The sequence below is a fragment of the Lygodium microphyllum genome, chromosome 10, assembly GCF_053477565.2.
Source record: "Lygodium microphyllum isolate KBCC chromosome 10, Lygodium_microphyllum_v1.1.10, whole genome shotgun sequence".
Taxonomy (NCBI): domain Eukaryota; kingdom Viridiplantae; phylum Streptophyta; class Polypodiopsida; order Schizaeales; family Lygodiaceae; genus Lygodium; species Lygodium microphyllum.
Window position 1 is genome coordinate 108,120,819 of NC_141144.1, and position 18,100 is coordinate 108,138,918.

The 18,100-nt window shown below is 45.7% G+C and overlaps 2 protein-coding genes and 1 pseudogene across 2 annotated transcripts; 1 reads left to right on the forward strand and 2 right to left on the reverse strand.

Moving 5' to 3' along the window:
- Nucleotides 1–715: 715 nt before the first annotated feature.
- On the forward strand, nucleotides 716–6,490 carry LOC148030409 (putative sugar phosphate/phosphate translocator At5g11230 pseudogene; annotated as a pseudogene).
- Nucleotides 6,491–7,034: 544 nt separating this feature from the next.
- LOC148030410 (uncharacterized) lies at nucleotides 7,035–13,970 on the reverse strand. The gene is made up of 4 exons (XM_087687251.1): nucleotides 13,853–13,970; nucleotides 7,438–8,483; nucleotides 7,240–7,341; nucleotides 7,035–7,147 (listed from the first exon to the last, which is right to left on the reverse strand). Exons 2-4 carry the CDS (start codon nucleotides 8,098–8,100, stop codon nucleotides 7,091–7,093), a joined length of 822 nt encoding a protein of 273 aa, XP_087543377.1. The 5' UTR covers nucleotides 8,101–8,483; nucleotides 13,853–13,970; the 3' UTR covers nucleotides 7,035–7,090.
- Nucleotides 13,971–15,388: 1,418 nt separating this feature from the next.
- On the reverse strand, nucleotides 15,389–17,718 carry LOC148030411 (FAD/NAD(P)-binding oxidoreductase family protein). Its single transcript, XM_087686733.1, has 2 exons — nucleotides 16,529–17,718; nucleotides 15,389–16,403 (listed from the first exon to the last, which is right to left on the reverse strand). Exons 1-2 carry the CDS (start codon nucleotides 17,599–17,601, stop codon nucleotides 15,893–15,895), a joined length of 1,584 nt encoding a protein of 527 aa, XP_087542859.1. The 5' UTR covers nucleotides 17,602–17,718; the 3' UTR covers nucleotides 15,389–15,892.
- Nucleotides 17,719–18,100: the final 382 nt, after the last annotated feature.

An 18,100-nucleotide genomic window follows, 5' to 3' on the forward strand; every position in this document is an offset into this window, starting at 1 on the left:
TAGGTGGTCGATTAGGTTGATGAGGTCACGCAAATTCACTTTCCCGATAATGTGGGTCCTTGCTGCGTCTGGCTTTTCCATTGTGTTCTTCAATGGGTCCTACACTTGGGGATTCGATCATCCATCTATGTCTTGGGATCTTCTCTTACTTGTGGGTTTTTCCAAGTTTTTATGTTTGAGTGAGTTCCTTCTTAATTACAAACAGTCCTCAACTTACCTTCACTCTATGTGTATGTGTGTGTACTCTTTTCCATGCACTATGCGCAGTCAGGCTTTTAGCTTTTCTTAAGTGTGTTTCAAGTGCTGGAAATCAGAGTGAGTGAGAAAACAAAGTGTCTAAGCAGCTCTTGCACTCTCGTTCATGGGCTTGGTTTGATAGGTTGTATGTTCGATTTCTGGTGTCCTTACCAATTTATAGGGTTTTCGATGCGCCTTCCGCTCAGTCAAGATTCGTTTGGGGGTTTACGAATCTGCTTGATGCCACTAACGGACTGGATTGCTAGATAGTCGATTAGCATCGCCCCTACGTCTCCGTCTTGTTGATTCTTCTATTTCTTGCACTAGAAAAGTGTTTCAAGTGTTTGTATGGCCTTTAGAGGTCATACACCCGAGGTCTAGGTGGGTCTAGTCCAGAATTTAAAATTTTTGAAAAAATTCAAATTCAGTCCAACAGGTCTAAATTGCAGAGGCTGAGTGTATAACTCGCATAGGCCGAATGGCAGAGGGCAGAGTGGGACTGGGCCAAATTGGGACGTCTGAATGACACATCACAAGTGGTCGAGGCCAAATACGGGGTTTGGACAGTCTGAATGGTTGGTGGGTCGAATGGTCGAGGGCCAAGTGGATGCTATGTCCAAGGGTCGAGCGGATGAATGGGAGCTGAGTCGGCGGTCGGGTCGAGGAGGCCAAGGACAATCAAGGACAATTGATCGAGGGCCGATTCTGGGACTTTGCCTAGGGGCCACTCAGACGGGCCGAACACAATGCATTTCTCGCTGAAATGCCAAAAAATTCGACGAACTGATGGATTCACTGTAAGAGAATCATCAAGCACTTCCAGATCATATCTATGGATGAAGGAGAAGGGTTGGATATACCTGTAGTGAGCAACAAACTCGTCAACGGCAAGATCGAAGTGAATCCACGCAATGGAGCGCTCTCTCTCTCTCTCTCTCTCTCTCTCTCAACTAGGGTTTCAAATGAGGTCACCCTTGGCCTCTTGGCTATTAAACCCCTTCTCGGCAAAGGACTTGCCACTCCTAATCACTCACTTGTTGATCTTAATCCCCTTGAGCATTGTTTTTTCCCCCTTTTTCTTTATTTATGCCATGTTTGGATCTATTTTACAACAACAAACCCTACACTTTTCCTATTCGATTTCTTAATCATCCTAACCTACTCTAAATGCGACAAGAATCAAAAGCAAAGTACTAAAATGATTTCTCCTACTCTCCTAATCATCAAACCACCAAAATAACCAACATACTTGTTGTGAAGATTAAAAACCCAAAACTTCCTACCTATCTCAAGCTCCGGTTCCAGGATGAAAACCTTACTTTGATGCTCAATTTGAAGCACGCAAGCACTCAAGCTTGAATCTATTGGTCCCGGCAATGGAACCAAAATGTTGGGAGCTCACCGCTCAACCGCCGAGACCTAGGGACCGCTTATTGTTTAAGCGTTTCAAGCTAGCACTAATGGCTACCTCTCACATAGCCGACACTCTATCCCTCTCTATGAGTGTAGTGATCTTATCTTGATACTCGATTGAGTTGCTTCCTCTCTCAAGCACTTCAATAGCTCCATGATTCATGATGCAAGCTCAAGCATCCTCAAGCCTCTTCCTCCAAGCTCTATCTTCCATAGCCACATGCAAGACGAGAGAAGAGAAGAGAAGAGAAGAAAAAGTGAGGATATGGTGGAGGGCTTCACCTCAAGGATCCCTCACCCTCACACATTCACTCCCTCACTCCCTCACACTCACTCCCTCAAGCACTCACAAGCAAGCAAGCAAGAGAAGAGAAGAGAAGAAGAAGAGTCTCTTGTTGCTACATACCAAAGAGTGAGCTCTCCATTCACTTTTCAACTTTATATACAAAACCCTAAATCCCTTTTGGGTGGTCATCCCTTTTTTTTACATGACTAGTAGTAGCGTCTGGTCGTAGCCTAGGCCCTCTTTCCCATAGTTCTCCTATCTTCCTATCTTCCTTTCCACCGTCCATCTACCTTTACAATTTGCACAAGAGGGAGTCTGATGCTCTTTTACAAAAAGTTTTAGGGGATCTTTTCCACTTTTTTCACTTTCTTTTTGTGCTAAGGTTAACATTGTGAGATGAGATTTATACCTTGGTTAACATCATGAGGACCATTATTTTTCTAAGAGTTTGTGAGTTTTGGGTGGGTGGAGCAGTGGAGTACAATTATTTTTCTTCATTGAGCGATGAGGGGTGTAGTTAAGGATTCTATTAATCAAGGAATTGTGTTTGCATCTTGCATGGGCACACTAACACTTATAGTCGAGCTAGGCACAATTTTCATCAATGCGTTCATTTTTTCTCATGTGTATGGCATCTTTTGTGTGAATGCATGGCATGGACTTCAGCTTTGCACTTATTCAATATCATGATGAGTGATTGAGCATGGAGTTTATCTTCAAAGCATATTTTGGATAGGACACATTGCATTGTAGCAAGAGTAGATACACAAAAAGAAATCAATACTCTGTTGAAGATAAGAGGGAGGCTTGAGCTTATCTTGGAGAAGGATTATCATGCTTGGAGCCTAAAGATTTATTCTTGGCTTTTAGTGAGGTGTCATTATACTTCTTGAGTTCAACAACACCAATTAAGAGAATGCCAACATGTAGAAGTGTGATGAGCAAATAAAGGATTTAGTTTCGACCACACATGGAGTGGCCTTTGAGCTTGTGAAGCCGAGTTAGCACGCAATCATAATTGTAGTGGTTCCTCTATGGCCTATTAAGAAGAGAAGTTTGTAAAGCAGGTTGATCATGTCTAGAACTACCAACTTCATATTGTGGAGAGTGTGTCGACTAAGGGATGGTTACGAGCATGGAGGGGAGAAGTATATCAAGTATTTTATAGGAGGGTTTATCATCATGATAGTTTTTGAGGTGTCTATCAATGTGAGTGCTTATATAAGAAGCATGAATAGTTTGATATAGGAGGCTAATGCCATTCCGGGATGATGGAAAGGATTGACGAGGTAAAGTTGCAAGTTTGAAAGTCACATTGGTCCACAGTGCTGGAACATATTGAACAAGAGGTTCGATGCCATGAAAAATGAAGCAAAATGATGGATATATCCATTATTGTAGCTAAGAAGAAAAAGAGGAAGAGGAAGAAACACGAGTAAGAAGGAAACAATATGTTTCCCTATCATCCTTCATCTTATTCCTTATCAAGCAAGCTAACCAGGGGGTTGGACTCGTTTAGTAGGCAAGTAACTCTAGCGTCATCCGAAAGATCTTACTTAGCTATCTATACGTGGTGATCTGGATCTTTTTGCGCTTCACTGTTATCATCTTTGACAAGTATATCCTTAATAGAAAGATGTACGACTAGCCTTACCCTATTAGTCTGATAATGATCAAACATGGTGTTCAAGTTGAGCCTGGCTTTCATCCTTGGCACATATTTAAGTTTGTGGAGCCAATTGGCATGACCAAAGGCACGTACCTCTCATCCGTGGTTCCCTTTGGTACTCTATATTTGCTAAGCTTATGGCTTTCCGATTCTATATACATCTACCTATCTATATCATTCATTCAAATGTTGAAGGCCTTCATGCTTGTTGCAGTCTACTCCATCAGTGTCTTCCTGGGAAGAATGAAGGATCTAAGTCAGATATTATACTCAACATGGTCAGCATATCAATTTTGGTGTTGTCATTGTTGCATATGGTGATGCCATGTTTAATGCATGGGGTGTCTTTCTAAAACTTGGTGCTATTGTAGAGAGAGAGAGAGAGAGAGAGAAGAAGAAGAAGAAGAAGAAGAAGAAGAAGAAGAAGAAGAAGAAGAAGAAGAAGAAGAAGAAGAAGGAGCACACGAGGCAAGCACCAATTGTGTAAAAAAAAAGGCATTTGTGGAGAAAAGCAATAATTCTTTTCAATAAAGCTTAAACATTAACAAAAAGATGAAAAGATTTTGAAACTCATGACAAGCATGATGAAGAAAAAAACTATATAAGGGGATGAAACTAGGGAGTAGGGACCCTTCTCTTGCTTTGCAATGTCTGTTTGTGTAGAGAGAGAGAGAGAGAGAGAGAGAGAGAGAGAGAGAGAGAGAGAGAGAGAGAGAGAGAGAGAGAGAGAGAGAGAGAGAGAGAGAGAGAGAGAGAGAGAGAGAGAGAGAGAGAGAGAGAGAGAGAGAGAGAGAGAGAGAGAGAGAGAGAGAGAGAGAGAGAAGAGTCACATGCTAATTTAAGTTGGAGACAAGAAGCCTAAAACTTATTATAAAGAGGAGACTTTGTTGTCAAAAGACAAATTTAAAAAATTGTAGATATTTTTTCGTGTCAAAAGGTAGGAGATCTTTTGATCAAAATTTTTGTGAAGAGAATTTTCTACATAGAACTCAAGACCTTCAAAATTTATTTTATAGAAGGGCATGCTTTCTATTTAGTGTGTTCTAAGGTTACTAGAGGCATTGACATTGATGGCTTGCTCGAGTTTTTTGATTGCATTTAGTTAAGTTCTTTTCTTTGGCAAAGTAGTACAACTTTCTAGCACTCCTTTCTTTTCTTGTCTTTGGGTTGTGATTGGATGATTTTTTCGATCACTACTCGTGTGATAATAGATGACCAAATTGAGAGGGTAAACAAGTGGCTTGAGATATACTTGAGGCATTTTTGTTATGATGTATAATATGTATGGGATTTGTGGTTCCATTTGGTTGAGTTTGCTTATAGTAACTCTACTCATGCTAGCATTGGAGTATCCCCCTTTGAGGCCATGTATGGGTCTAGGGTGCCACTTTCTATGCCCATATTCAATGAGAAGTTGAATTTTCATGGAAGAGAAGAATTGGATGACATGCAAGGTTTAGCCCTACTTTGGTAATATAATTTGAATCTTAGGAAGGCACAAGAACACATGAAGCTCTATGTTGATGAAAAAAGGCACTCCCTTGAGTTTCAAGAAGGTGAGTTGATTTTCCTAAAGGTACCTAAGTCCTAATACTCCATACTAAAGTATGCCTCTAGCAACAAGTTGGGACATCGCTGTTATGGGCCTTATAAGATAGTCAAGAGAGTAGGCAACTTGGCCTATCATCTCCAACTCCCTCCCTCCACTAACATGCAATATAATGTTTTTCATGTGAGTTAGTTGAAGCCTTTTCTTGGGACTCCTAAAGACTATGTGGAGGAGCTACCACTCATAGATGAAGAGGGCATCATCCATTACATTCTTAAGGCAATCATTAGACAAAGAGAAAAGAAATTGAGGACTTGATCCATCTGCGAGTATGTGATTAAATGGCATGGTTTATCCTTGGAAAAAGCCTTCTAAAGGCCAACAACAATCCTACAAGAGTTTCCCCACCTAAAGGATGCAATTTTGATCGAAGACTAGCTCATTTTGTCCCAATTTGCTTCCAGATTACTTGCCAACAACACACTACTTTAGGATAGTTTTTACCTTGCCCTAATGGCAGTCATGTGGCACCTATATGGGATAAAACTACATTTCATGAGCTTTGTTTTGACATGTCACATGTCTCAACTCGAACTGCCCATAGAAAGTTATGATCAATTTTCTCTAGCATGCTTGTTTTGGATAGCATGCTGTCCACTAGACCCTAACCATCAAGAATTGGTGGCCAAACTCATACACTGTCAATTTTTATATATTGTACATATTCCATATACATCTATACATCCCAATTCCACATAAGATTGAGCTTTCCCATATATATATATATATATATATATATATATATATATATATTCCTTGTAATGCTGAAAAAAGTAGTACTCTGTAGCCCCACTGTGTGGCACACCAATAAGTCCTCTTTTTGTTTTTTAGGGAAAAAAAACCTCACCAATAAGTCCTCTTTTTGTTTTTTAGTCAAAAACCTTAGGAGTCAGAATGGAATGTAAAAGAGTGGGATAAACGAGTAGGACACATAGGGTTAACATAGAAATACCCAGTTACAATAATGGGGTATTTAAGGTGATAAGAGACTTAGTTAGAGTATTAGTTTTATCAATAATTAAGTCTCTATTTATCTTCCTTGTAGCTTTCATGGCTTTCTCTCACTTTCTCTCTTTTCTTGTCTTTCTCCCTCCTTTGTTAGGATTTCTCTCTCCGATTCTCTTTCTTTCTCCCTCTTTCTCTCTCCTTTTTGCAGTCTTCTTCCTTCTCATTCTCTCTCCTAGGTCTCCTTCATTGCAATAAATCATAATGTTGAGGGCTTCTTAATCATGCACATTACATTGTGCAGGCATTTCACTATGGCCCCAATTTTTAGGAGAGAGTGTGAGCTAAATCCCCTAAAAGTCTTGTCACTACAAGATATAGACCTTATAGCGACGTTTAAAGCGACGAAAATACAAACAATAAAATTTGCCCCCGTCGTCGCAAAAAGCGTCGTTATTGACGACGCCATAGAATCGTCGCTATATGCGTCGCTATATGCGTCGCATATAGCGAAAAATGCGACGCATATAGCGACGGATATAGCGACGCATATAGCGACGATTGCAGAGATTTTGCGACGCTGATAGCGACGATAATAGCGATGCCTGCAGAAATTTGCGACGCAAATAGCGACGGTAACAGAGAAAAAAAAAATTTTGTGGCAGGGCAGCAAGCTGCCCTGCTACATATAGCACTGTGTGCTGTATGAGAGCCATACAAAATAGTTTCTGCACTGCTGCATACAAAGCGTTTGCAAACAAAAAGAATCTATACTGAAATCATAAAACTGATAGATGAAATAAATACATGATATCGCATAAAATGCGATTGGTACAATCATAAAACAATATCACTAATACATAGAAAATGTCTACATAGATCGGGCGACTAAAAACTAAAGGTATGTGAGCGCTAAGGATCCGAGGGCGAGCTACAAATCGTCGTCCCCCGAAAGCTCGTCCCTCTGCAAAGGAGCATCAAACGGATTCTGCAGAAAAAGAAACAACATATCAATCCACCATACAATAATGCATTCAAATATCTCATGGTAACTACGGACATGAAAGATGAGAGACTTACTGGGCCGCCGCGTTTGTACAATCGGTCGATCAATGATCTGAGACCGTGCCTCTCTGCATATTGAGTCTCAAGGCCTTGCGGATCACGATTTGTAATGGAGTGCTGCAAAGAAAACAAAATGCTAACTGTTAGAAACATGATTGTCAGTACAAATAACATCTCAAAAAAACAAATAAGCAAAACAAAAGAGAAACTTACAAAGTCCTCCAAATATGTCCTGTGGCCGCCACTCCCAAGATGATGTACTGATCCGGCCTCGATTCGTGTCCTCGCCGCCTCCCGCTGCTGACTCCAACGTCCTGGCGAATTTGTAGCCTCCTCCCTCAGTCGGCGCCAGTCCTCTGCATCTAACCACTCGGGCTTTGGAGCCCCACTCTTGATTGCCTTGCGTGCGTCGGATCGTCTATGTGACATGTATGCACGCATGCAATCCATCATCCAGCCCGTAGAGAATCTATCCACTGCGGCTGGCACCGGGAACTCCTCGTGCAAGGATGCTACTATGTACTCCTTGCTCCCCTCCGGTATGTTCCTCCAATGATCCAGGACGTTGTGCCGAAAAACTTGTTGGCACAACTCCCTCATGCGAGCCATCACCCTCCTCCCCTCATCATTCATGATGATAGCTCCTGACCTGCCATCCACTAGGTATGCATAATCCCTAGGAGTGTGCCTCGTATGGGCCCTCTCCCATCTCCGTCCACGCTCCTGGGCATATCCAGGAGACCCCTGAACATCCGGTGTACCGACGGGGGTACCCTCTCCCAGAGTGCCACTGAAAGGGGTGCCACCAGAGGGGGTGCCACCAAAAGGAGTGCCACCAGAGGGGGTGCCACCAAAAGGAGTGCCACCAAAAGGCATGACATCTGCCGACGGCTGCGCAAAAGCCGGAGTAACTGGAGTGGACGTCCCCACAGGTGTGACAAATCCTGGAGGTGATCGAGCTCTAGCTGAACGACGAGACGGAGACACCGCGTCCGTGTCTCCACAGCAGCACCCCCCTGATCCTCCTGCAGTCGCAGTCCCTCCCTCTGGCCCAAGTCGCGAGCGTCGAGATCGTCTGCTCGAAGCTGAAGCATCTGATCGCACTGAAGCTGATCTAGCAGAGCGCCCTGACGAAGAACGAGACAGCTACTGATCTGCTATCTCTCTGAATCTCGCGAGCTGATCTGGAGACATACGTGCCATCATCTCCTGAAACTCCTCATCGCTCATCCCTCGACTCATCCTGAAAATATCGATACCTGCAGAGATAAAAAATAATGTTAGAATAATCAATTGAAACTATACAAAGCGCATTAATATAAATCATTTTTGAAAAATCCATCTTAAAATGCATATCTTATCTACCTTTATGGAAGATCTAAACAACGAATTGAGTAATACAATTCTCCAAGAATGAAGTATTCTATGGTCCCATGTTAATCTCCTGACATAACTCTGCATACACTGGAAGGTCGATAGACATGTCACCACAAAAGAACGAGTCTGCCTCGTTCTCAAAAAATTCTACGACTTCTGTATTTCCATCATTGTTAGTCGATGCGGGCTCCAAGCTTGCGGTGGCCTCCACCCCTTGTAATTTCGATCCCTCTATTTGCATATATTCTTCATCTATGCCTGGAACATCGCTTTGATCGTATACTCTCGCACCTCGAGGAGTTGAAGGTATAACATACCACCATCGAGGTTGTCGGGGATTTGGATAGAAGATTACCTGTTCACAAACACTTACAAACTGTCTTCAAACCATTGTGACATAAAGCATGTCGTATTACAATTAGCAAGCAAATGACTAGAAGATTACCTGTTCACAATGTGCCGGCAACACAAAGGTGTCGCGCAAATCCATCCATTTTTTTTCGGAATCTATTTCGAGAAATCCAGATGGACCTCGTCGAACCGTTGCGCCAGCTCCTCCAAGTACCACTTTGAACCACTGCACATCGAATATTATCATGGAGAAGCTACGGTAATCCACCGTAATAATACTTTGCAAATTCCCAAAATACTCCATCTCATCCACAACCGTGTTCGGATCCGTTGCTCGTCGCCGGCTCTCTTGCTCAAACCTTGCCATGACACCACAGTCCATTGTGGAGCGCATTTTGTCAATACGCTCCACCTGAAAATGCCGTCCGCGCGACCACGCTGCACTATATATTTTGTACTGCATATTGAAACACTCAAATTAGATGTAGCAAACAAATTCAGATACGACACATTCTAAACCCCTCATTACCTTTGGACTACATCCCCGCGAGAACTCCCACTCCTCCATTGAGACCTCTGCCCCTTCGCTGGATGCTGCGATCAAGGCTCCATGCAACCATCGTGTTGACATAAACCGCGGCATCTCCTCCATGCCTTCGGGATATCGAATCGGTCGGTGACGCGTACTGCGTCGGAATTCAGCTCGCGCTTCCTCTCGATCTTGCCTTGCAATTTGGTACTTGGCGAGCCACGTCTCCATGGAGGCATGGTGCAACATACAAAAGCGATTCACCTTCTCTTCCATTGAGGCATCCATTCTTTTTTCTACCCCATTTCCAACCACCACATCTCCAGTCAGCCTGTCATCGTCCTTGAGCATCCATAGCATTTCATTGTCTGGTTCCACCGTTGGTAGCCATTGTGAGATATGCACTAATGCCTCTGACACCAACCAACCCTCCGCCATGCTACCTTCCGGACGAGCTCGTTGTCGCACAAAGCCTTTCAGGGTTTTCATGAAGCGCTCCAGGAAGAACATCCATCGCGTATGGACAGGTCCGGCAATCTCCACTTCGTCCACAAGATGCACAAGAAGGTGAACTTGTATCGTGAGCATGCTAGTGGGCAGGTATTTCTCAAAGAGACAGACCGTCTCAACTGCTCCCCGCCTTGCGGATTCAATAGAGGACGTCTTAATCTCTTTCTGTGAGATCCATTGCACCAAAGTCGACAGCTTGTAAATGGCCCCGCGAATTTCTGGAGTTAGGCATCCCGCGATCGCGATCGGTAGGACAAACTGCCACAAATGAGAAAGCATTAAGAATAATGGTCACTTTTCAAATTTCAAAATGTCCACGCTAATTAAAATCCATTCTGTTCACAAACCTGACATATCTTATGCCAATCATGGGATTTTAGCCCAGACATTTGGTCATCTTTAGAAAATGCGGACCTGAGAGAACGCATCATACCCGTCAGAGTGCGGATAGACTTGATTACTTGCTTCACAATGCGCTCTTCTTTGGTAGACAAAACCCAGGGAGCGCGAGGAAGCTGCACTCCCCCTTCAGCACTCGACTGCGGCCAAAGCGCCTCCATCTTACCTACCTCCTTTAAATCCATTCGTGACCCTATAGTGTCTCTCTTTCCTGTGATGTGGTCCCATAGCAAGCTGCCCACATTTTTGAAAATATGCATGGGATCGAACAAGTGGTTGACCTGTAAGTGGGTCCAATATGGCAACTCGTAGAAAACTGAGAACCGTCGCATTCCATTTGGATGTGATTCCGGGTTTACCATTTTCAGCTCGTACCAGCTTGCAGCGTTCATACGTGCTGGAGGTCGTCCAAGAAAACCTTCCCTGAGTTCATGATCCTCCGGCAAGAAAGTGGCGTGTCCTTGATATACCATCTTCTTCATGGTTCGTGACCTTCGGGAGTCTAACTGTGGCCCACACAATGGACATGCATGATAACCTGAGGTAATGAGACCTGCAAGGCGATCCACGACCTAGTGAATACTTGATTGAATGAAATAAAATATAGATATTACCGGCGTGAACAAAGGTCTGCTCACCTGAGCACTCTCCCAATCCCGGAAAGTCATGCATCGTCCACATGAGAATGGCTCGAATGTTGGCTGACCGCCGACCATCGCGCCTGCTCATATCTTGCACCGTGACCCCCTCCTCCCACAAAATCTTAAGCTCATCGACTAATGGACGAAGATACACGTCCATATTTTTTACTTTGTAGCGGCCCGGGACGAGCAAGCTAAGGATGAGATGTCCTTTCTTCGTAGAAAGCCATGGAGGAATGTTGTAGTTGACAAGCACTATAGGCCACACACTGTAAGAAGTCGAGCGCAGACCGAATGGGTTCACACCATCCATGGCGAGACCGAGCCGAAGATTCCTTGGCTCTCGCGCAAAGCCTGGGAAGGTAGAGTCAATGTGGCTCCATGCGCGCGAATCTGCTGATATTCGTTGCACTCCATCCGTAGACCTATTCTGCACATGCCACGTTGTCAAGCTTGCCATGGCAGACGTGCGAAACATGTGGTTTATGCGGGGGATGAGCGGAAAGTGTCTGAGGACTTTTTGAGGGATGGTCTGCCCTTGCAAGTCCTGTCGATACCTGTGAGCACCACACTTTGGACATGTCTCCATAGTCTCGTATTCATCTCGAAACAATATGCAGTCGTTGATACATGCATGGATGTTATTGTAGTCCATGCCAAGCTTCCGTAAAACATGTCGTGCATCATCACGAGACTCAGGCATGGTGTTTGCAGGTGGCAATATATGATATTTCAATAACCTGAAAAAATCATAAAACACCTTGAAAAATCCATCCATATTTACAATAATACTGTTAAAAAAAAAAACAATGAAGTCTGTATGCAAGGTACCTGAATAACTCAGTCACACTCGTATCGCTCCAACCGTATTTTGCTTGCACACTTAAGAGTGCAAGCAATGTCTTCAACCGAGATACTCGGCACCCATCATATAATGGTATGGATGCTTCCTCTCTAAGCGGGTCAGATGTCTCAACATCCATGGGAATCAATGCATCGATCATTGCCTCCATCTCAGGCTCCAAGATTGTAGGCAAGTCGGGAAGGTTGTCTGTCTCCTCTGGCATTGACGATATAGATGGGCCTTGCGAGTGGTCTATTGGCTCCTGCCATCCATCCATCGCACGTCCACGAACTCTTCTAATTGGCCGCAAAGGGTGCACTCCCCCTTGGGTCGAGACATCACCCCCCTGGACACAAAATTTGCCAACAAGACCCAATCTTATTGTGTATGGTTTTCAATTAGCTTGAGAGTACAATGCATGAAAAATGCTAACTTGAAAATACCGTTTGCTGAAAATCTGCAATCGCCTGATCAATAATCTCAGGTTGAAACTCGCCAAATCGTCGTACGTGTTCTATAGACAATCGGCGTTTTCGTCTAATTGCCAACTTGCATTGAGAGCAAGGACATGGGACACGCTGATTAAGATACGACTCGCGGTCTTGAACAATAGGACCTTCTTCGTTTGCCATCTTATCTACATTACAGCAAATGAGGCTTAAATGGATAGCTTTTTGGAGATGTACGTCAACTTGCAAGTTGACCATAAACCTTGCATTGTATATAGTAGTCGAGAGATTTTCCGATGTTATATCTCGGCCTTGTATCATGCTCAACGATTTGTTTGTCCCGGTAGATAATTTTTTGTTATATCTCGGCTTTGAGTATAAGTAATCCATTTTAAAATTAATGCGCGCCATCTATGAAATTTTACAACTATAGTAATAAAATTTATTTCAATCAATTCTACTCATAGTCATAAGACCTGAGAGAAATTATCCTATACTCAATTTAAGGGATCTCCACTTCTATAACAATAATTTTGGGTTAATTTTGATGAAGTACGTGGCCGTATGCAAAGCACATTGCATACCATTATCGATACGTATATTATCTTAAATTTCATTCCCTTCCCTCTCCCTCTCCCTCTCCCTCTCTTCCTCTCTTTCTCTCACCCTCTCCCTCACCCTCTCGTTCTCTTTCTCTCCCTCTCTCATTTCCTCCCTCCTCCTCCCTCTCCCTCTCCCTCCCTCTTTCTCCCTCTTTCTCCCTCTCCCTCTCCCTCGCTCCCTCGCTCCCTCTCCCTCCCCCTCCCTCTTTCTCTCCCTCTCTCATTTCCTTCCCCTCCCCCTCCCTCTCCCTCTCCCTCTCCCTCTCCATCTCCCTCTCTTTCTCTTTTTCTCCCTCTCCCTCTCTATCTCTCTTTCTCTCTCATTTCCTAAACAAGCAAAAAATAAAGTGATTTAAACATCCTCCAAGCAAAAGGGAGAGGGAGAGATACAATGCACTCTCCCTCTCTTTCTCTTTCTATCCCTCTCTCATTTCCTTCCCCTTCATCTCCCTCTCACTCTCTTTCTCTCTCATTTCCTCTCCTAAACAAGCAAAAAATAAAGTGATTCAAACATTAAACAAGCAAAAGGGAGAGGGAGGGAGAGAGAGAATGCACTCTCCCTCCTTCTCCCTCTCTTTCTCTTTCTCTCCCTCTCCTATTTCCTCCCCCTCCCTCTCCCTCTCCCTCTATTTCTCTTTCTCTTTCTTTCTCTTTCTTTCCCTTTCCCTCTCCCTCTCCCTCTCTTTCTCTCTTACTCTCTCGTTTCCTCTCCTAAACAAGCAAAGAAGAAAGTAATTTAAACATTAAACAAGCAAAAGGGAGAGAGAGAGAGAGAATGCACTCTCACTCTCTTTCTCTCCCTCTCCCTCTCTTTCTCTCCCTCTCTCTCCCTCTCCCTCTCCTTCTCTTTCTTTTCCTCTCCTAAATAAACAAAAGAGAACGATTTAAACCTTCAACAAGTAAAAGAAAGAGAGAGGGAGACTCACCAATGAGATATGGCGAGCGTGGGCGGCTTCTCTTTGCAACGAGGGCTCCTCCTCTCCTTCGCGAACAACGACGGTGGCGGTGGCGGCGGCGGCGGCGGCAGCAAGTCTCTTCCTCCTCTTCTCTCACAAAGCCTTAGCTCTCTCCCTCGCTCTCTCCCTCGCTCTCGCTCTCAAAAGGCGAAGAAAACAAAATGAAAACGGCGCTCTGGTTTCGGCCGCGCTTTTTTTCCCTGCGGCGTCGCTATTGGCGTCGCTATTTGTGACGCAAATAGCGACGCATATAGCGACGCCAATAGCGACGCCAATAGCGACGCAGATAAACGCCGTTGCTAATCGGCGTCGCTATTGCCCCAGTCCCTTGTAGTGTGTCTAGAATATTCCTAATGTGCCTATTTTTTGAAATGACAACAATGGTACATGTTCTTGTCCTTGTTCAATATTGAGATCATACTTGTCAAATATCAGGCCTTTTATGTTATTTTAAAAATATTGAGTGGTGTGACATGAGTTGACATAAGGTGCTAAATGACTTTTCTTATTGATATTTTTACTCAGATGGACGCCTTATTGAAAACACCTCTATTTTATGTTAATTGCGCTAGGCTAGTCAAGCAAGCCTCATACCAACTAGTGTAATCTATAAGCAGCCTTGCATGGCTCATGAAAGGCACAAACAAAAGCAAGTTGCTAGGCCCTTTTGTTCATTGAATTGCATGTAGCAAGCTATATGCCATGTTTTAGAATTTTTTTGTATCCAATTTTAGCCTACACGGCTTGATTACTATGCAAAGCACATCGTGGGCCCATTTACAAAGTCCATGACTTTTTGTGTTGTGTCTAAAAAAAAAATGTTTGTATAGGATCAAGATATAATATCTTGATACATTTTTTGATACACTATAATAGAGAGAACAAGATGAGACTAGGAATAAGAGTAATGCACTCTCTATTCTCCCTGCAATCATACCCCAAAGCTCAAAAATGTATATAAGAAGAAAAATGACTTAGAATTGAAAAGAATTGTCACTAGTGTGAGATAGTGAAACCATGCAATTGAGTAGCCTTAACTTTGATAACTCAAGGGAAAGAAGATGAGATAACTCTAGGCTACCTAGTTTGTTGATGGAGAAGTTACAGCGTACAAGATTTCTAGGCAATAATGAAAGCATGCTATCCAAGCTAACCGAGCCATACAAACAAGATTACTTTTGTTAGCATTCATAACATGCTATTACATAAAGAGGAGAAGATAGTTTACTACACATGTACCAATAGGAAAGTTTCAAGAGTCTCACTCTTTGCATGCACATTGGAAAATACTCTTGAGGTGCCATAAAGGCCTAGGCTACAATCACGCATTGCAAAAGGGTAGTCCACACGTGAAAGGGTTGAAGGTGGAAGCATAGATCGGATGCCATGCATTTAAACTAGAAAAAAGAAAAGAGGGGCTCCTTCTTGTCTGTGGATTTGATCAAACTAATAGGATACTTTTCCAAATTGTTTTAACATGTTTTGAACATCTCCTTCATTCAAAAAACTTGGCAGATTTCCATCCTCGAGTTGGCACACAAAAGGATGTAACGACTGTCTAAAAACCACATATTTATACTAATGTACTCAATTGCTGAAAGGCTTAAATTCTGGGCTCTAGATTTCCACATCTTTACTATTAGTTAATGAGAGGTGGGGGCGGGTGCCACGTGGCAGTCCCCACCTCCCCGACAAGAAAAAAAGAGAACGCGGAGGCGGGTGCCACACATCCAGCACCCGCCCCCGCCCGCAAAAATCGTGCCAGCCTTGGCGGGAAGCGCCGGGCTAAGTCTAGGCAGAGAGCACCTAGTGTTATTGAATAAGAATGTGTTTAGATTCAACAACGCTTAAGGCTATTTCGGTAAGCGCTAAATTTTGAACGAGAGACGTGTATCATGTCATGTTGAGAGAAGACTCGAAGGGGTTGGAAGACTTCGAAAGCGCGCATGGATGAGCTATACAAGATTACAGCTTGCATTCAGATCCGAGAGAGAGAGAAACGGATGATGTTCATGGCTTCTTGAGGGGAATAGTAGCACGAATGTCAGCGAGGAGAGCTTCGGCAGCTCGGCGACCGGAGAGGAGGGCGCCGTCGAAGGTGGCGGAGTCGCGATGGTCGCCGCAGACGTACAGACCCTCCTGCAGCCGGCAGTCCTTGCAGAGGTGGGTGGGCGGGGACTGATCCGGCTGCGCCAGCGGGATCCGGTAGCTCCTCAGGTGCCGCCACGCCTCCACCGCCCCCTTCCCGAACCACTCCGCCAGCTCCGCCCGCACCGCCGCCTCCAGCTGCGCCTCCGTTTTGTCCTCGTGGAGGCCTACCAGCGACACCGACACCAGGGTCTTGCCCGGGGGCCCGTAGCTCGGGGCCACCGTCGTCGGGAAGAACATGTTGTTGACCAGGCCTTTGCCCGTCCCGTTCAGGAACAGTATCGGCTCCCTCATCGGCGCCTCTCCCTCCGCCGCGAAGTACAGGCACACTGTGCTCTTGGATGGCTTCGTTATGGACGCTGTCGTTGGCAGCCTGATACACACACACACACACGCACACGCACACACACACTCACATTAAGTACTGAAACTTAGATGGACCTTGAGCTGAAAGGCCCAATGGCAGCGACATGCAACATGAAGCACGGATTCACTGACCTGCTGCCGAGGAGCTTGGCGGCCTCGGGGCCTTCGACGGCGAGGAGGATGCCGTGGGTGGCGGAGATGGAACGGCCGTCCTGGAGGCGGACGCCGGAGGGGTGGCGCCCGTCGGGGGACCAGGCGATGTCCACCACGCGGGAGTTGAGAGAGAGGGAGGCAGGGGGCAGAGAGCCCGCCATGAGCTCCGGAATGGCGCCGATGCCCCGCGAGGGAAGCGTGTTAGACCCCAGCGCCAGGCACTTGAACACGAAATCGAACAAGCGTGAGGTGGTCCCCAGCCCGCGGTCGAAGAATATTCCCCCGAAGAAGGGTCGGAAGAAGCGGTCCACCATGGCGTCCGAGAAGCCGTCGCGGCGTGCCCTTTCGAGAATGCTCTGCTCTGGGGCGGCCAGGAGGTCGGCGTCCGGGCGGGCGGCGGCCCTGAAGCGGGCCAGGCCCACCCGGAGCTTGTCGAGGGGGGTGCCAATGGGGTTGGGCAGGGACAGGAGGCCGTCCCAGGGGTGGCGGAGCGGGTCGGCCACGCGGTGGAAGGCGCCCGCGAAGCGCACCAGGGCGCCGGCGTAGAAGGGGCGGAGCTGCAGGGCGCCGTAGTCCAGGACGCGGCGAGCCTCCGGGTAGGCCGTGATGAAGATCTGGAAGCCGCGGTCCAGCAGGAAGCCCTCCTCGTGCCGGTCCGTGCGGACCCGTCCCCCGACCCCGTCCGACGCCTCCACCACCACGAACGGCGTCCCGCTAGCCGCCAGCTGCCGCGCCGCAGCCAGCCCCGCCAGTCCCGCCCCAACCACCAGCACCCCTGTCCTCCTGGTCTCTATCCCATCGGCGGCCGCCCCTCTCTCTTCTCCTGATATTCCCTCCCTCGGCCTCCCCACCACCTCCGTCACCGCATTGCTGCTGCTGCTGCTTCTGACGCAGATTAGTGGAACCTTCCTGCAGCTCCAGCCGCCTGCCGCCCCGACTCTCCCAGCCTGCCTGTGACCCGGATTGATGTTACAGACCTGCCCGCCTGCGTATCCGCTGTCCCTATACGGTCGATGGTGTAGCAATCCAGATGACGCTGAGTACATGTTCATGGCGTCCTTACCTGTTCATCTACTGCGCCTTAGCATCTCCTCAACCATCCACTTCGATGATGTCGTGGCGTACTCGATGACCCCGTGCCCCCCGCGGCCCGCCCATCCGATGCAACGCCTCATCCACAAAAGAGCACTTTTCTAAGGTTGTTATCGGCTCCCTGCCAATCCACAAAGAGCACTTTTCCTTTTTACATTTGCTTAGACTATTGGTTTTCGACCCCTCCAAATTGTCCTCGACACCTCCCAATTGTCTTTGTAACCTGGTAAGGGAGTTGATCACGCCGATATCATGTTCCTATGTGGATGTCACTGATGAGATTTGTGCAAATGTGATTCATAGACTTTTTTTTCCAGAGAAAGGCTTGAAATGTTTTTTCTAGAGAAAGGCTTGAAATTTGAAAGATGCACGAGAGGTGTATCCAAGGTTTGAACTCACCCATCCATGTGCACACCCACATGCTCAAACCACTTGAGCTACAATCCCATAAAAAAGAAC

Bases quoted from the DNA above. Each gene is read 5' to 3' on its own strand.
- LOC148030410 (XM_087687251.1), bottom strand. From the start codon at position 8,100: ATGCCTTTTGGTGGCACTCCTTTTGGTGGCACCCCCTCTGGTGGCACT. The intron at 7,342-7,437 runs GTAAGTTTCTCT...TTTTCTTTGCAG, and splicing joins GGACATATTTGGAGGACTTT to CACTCCATTACAAATCGTGA. The intron at 7,148-7,239 runs GTAAGTCTCTCA...CTTTTTCTGCAG, and splicing joins TGTACAAACGCGGCGGCCCA to AATCCGTTTGATGCTCCTTT.
- LOC148030411 (XM_087686733.1), bottom strand. From the start codon at position 17,601: ATGAACATGTACTCAGCGTCATCTGGATTGCTACACCATCGACCGTAT. The intron at 16,404-16,528 runs GTCAGTGAATCC...TGTGTGTATCAG, and splicing joins GCCAAGCTCCTCGGCAGCAG to GCTGCCAACGACAGCGTCCA.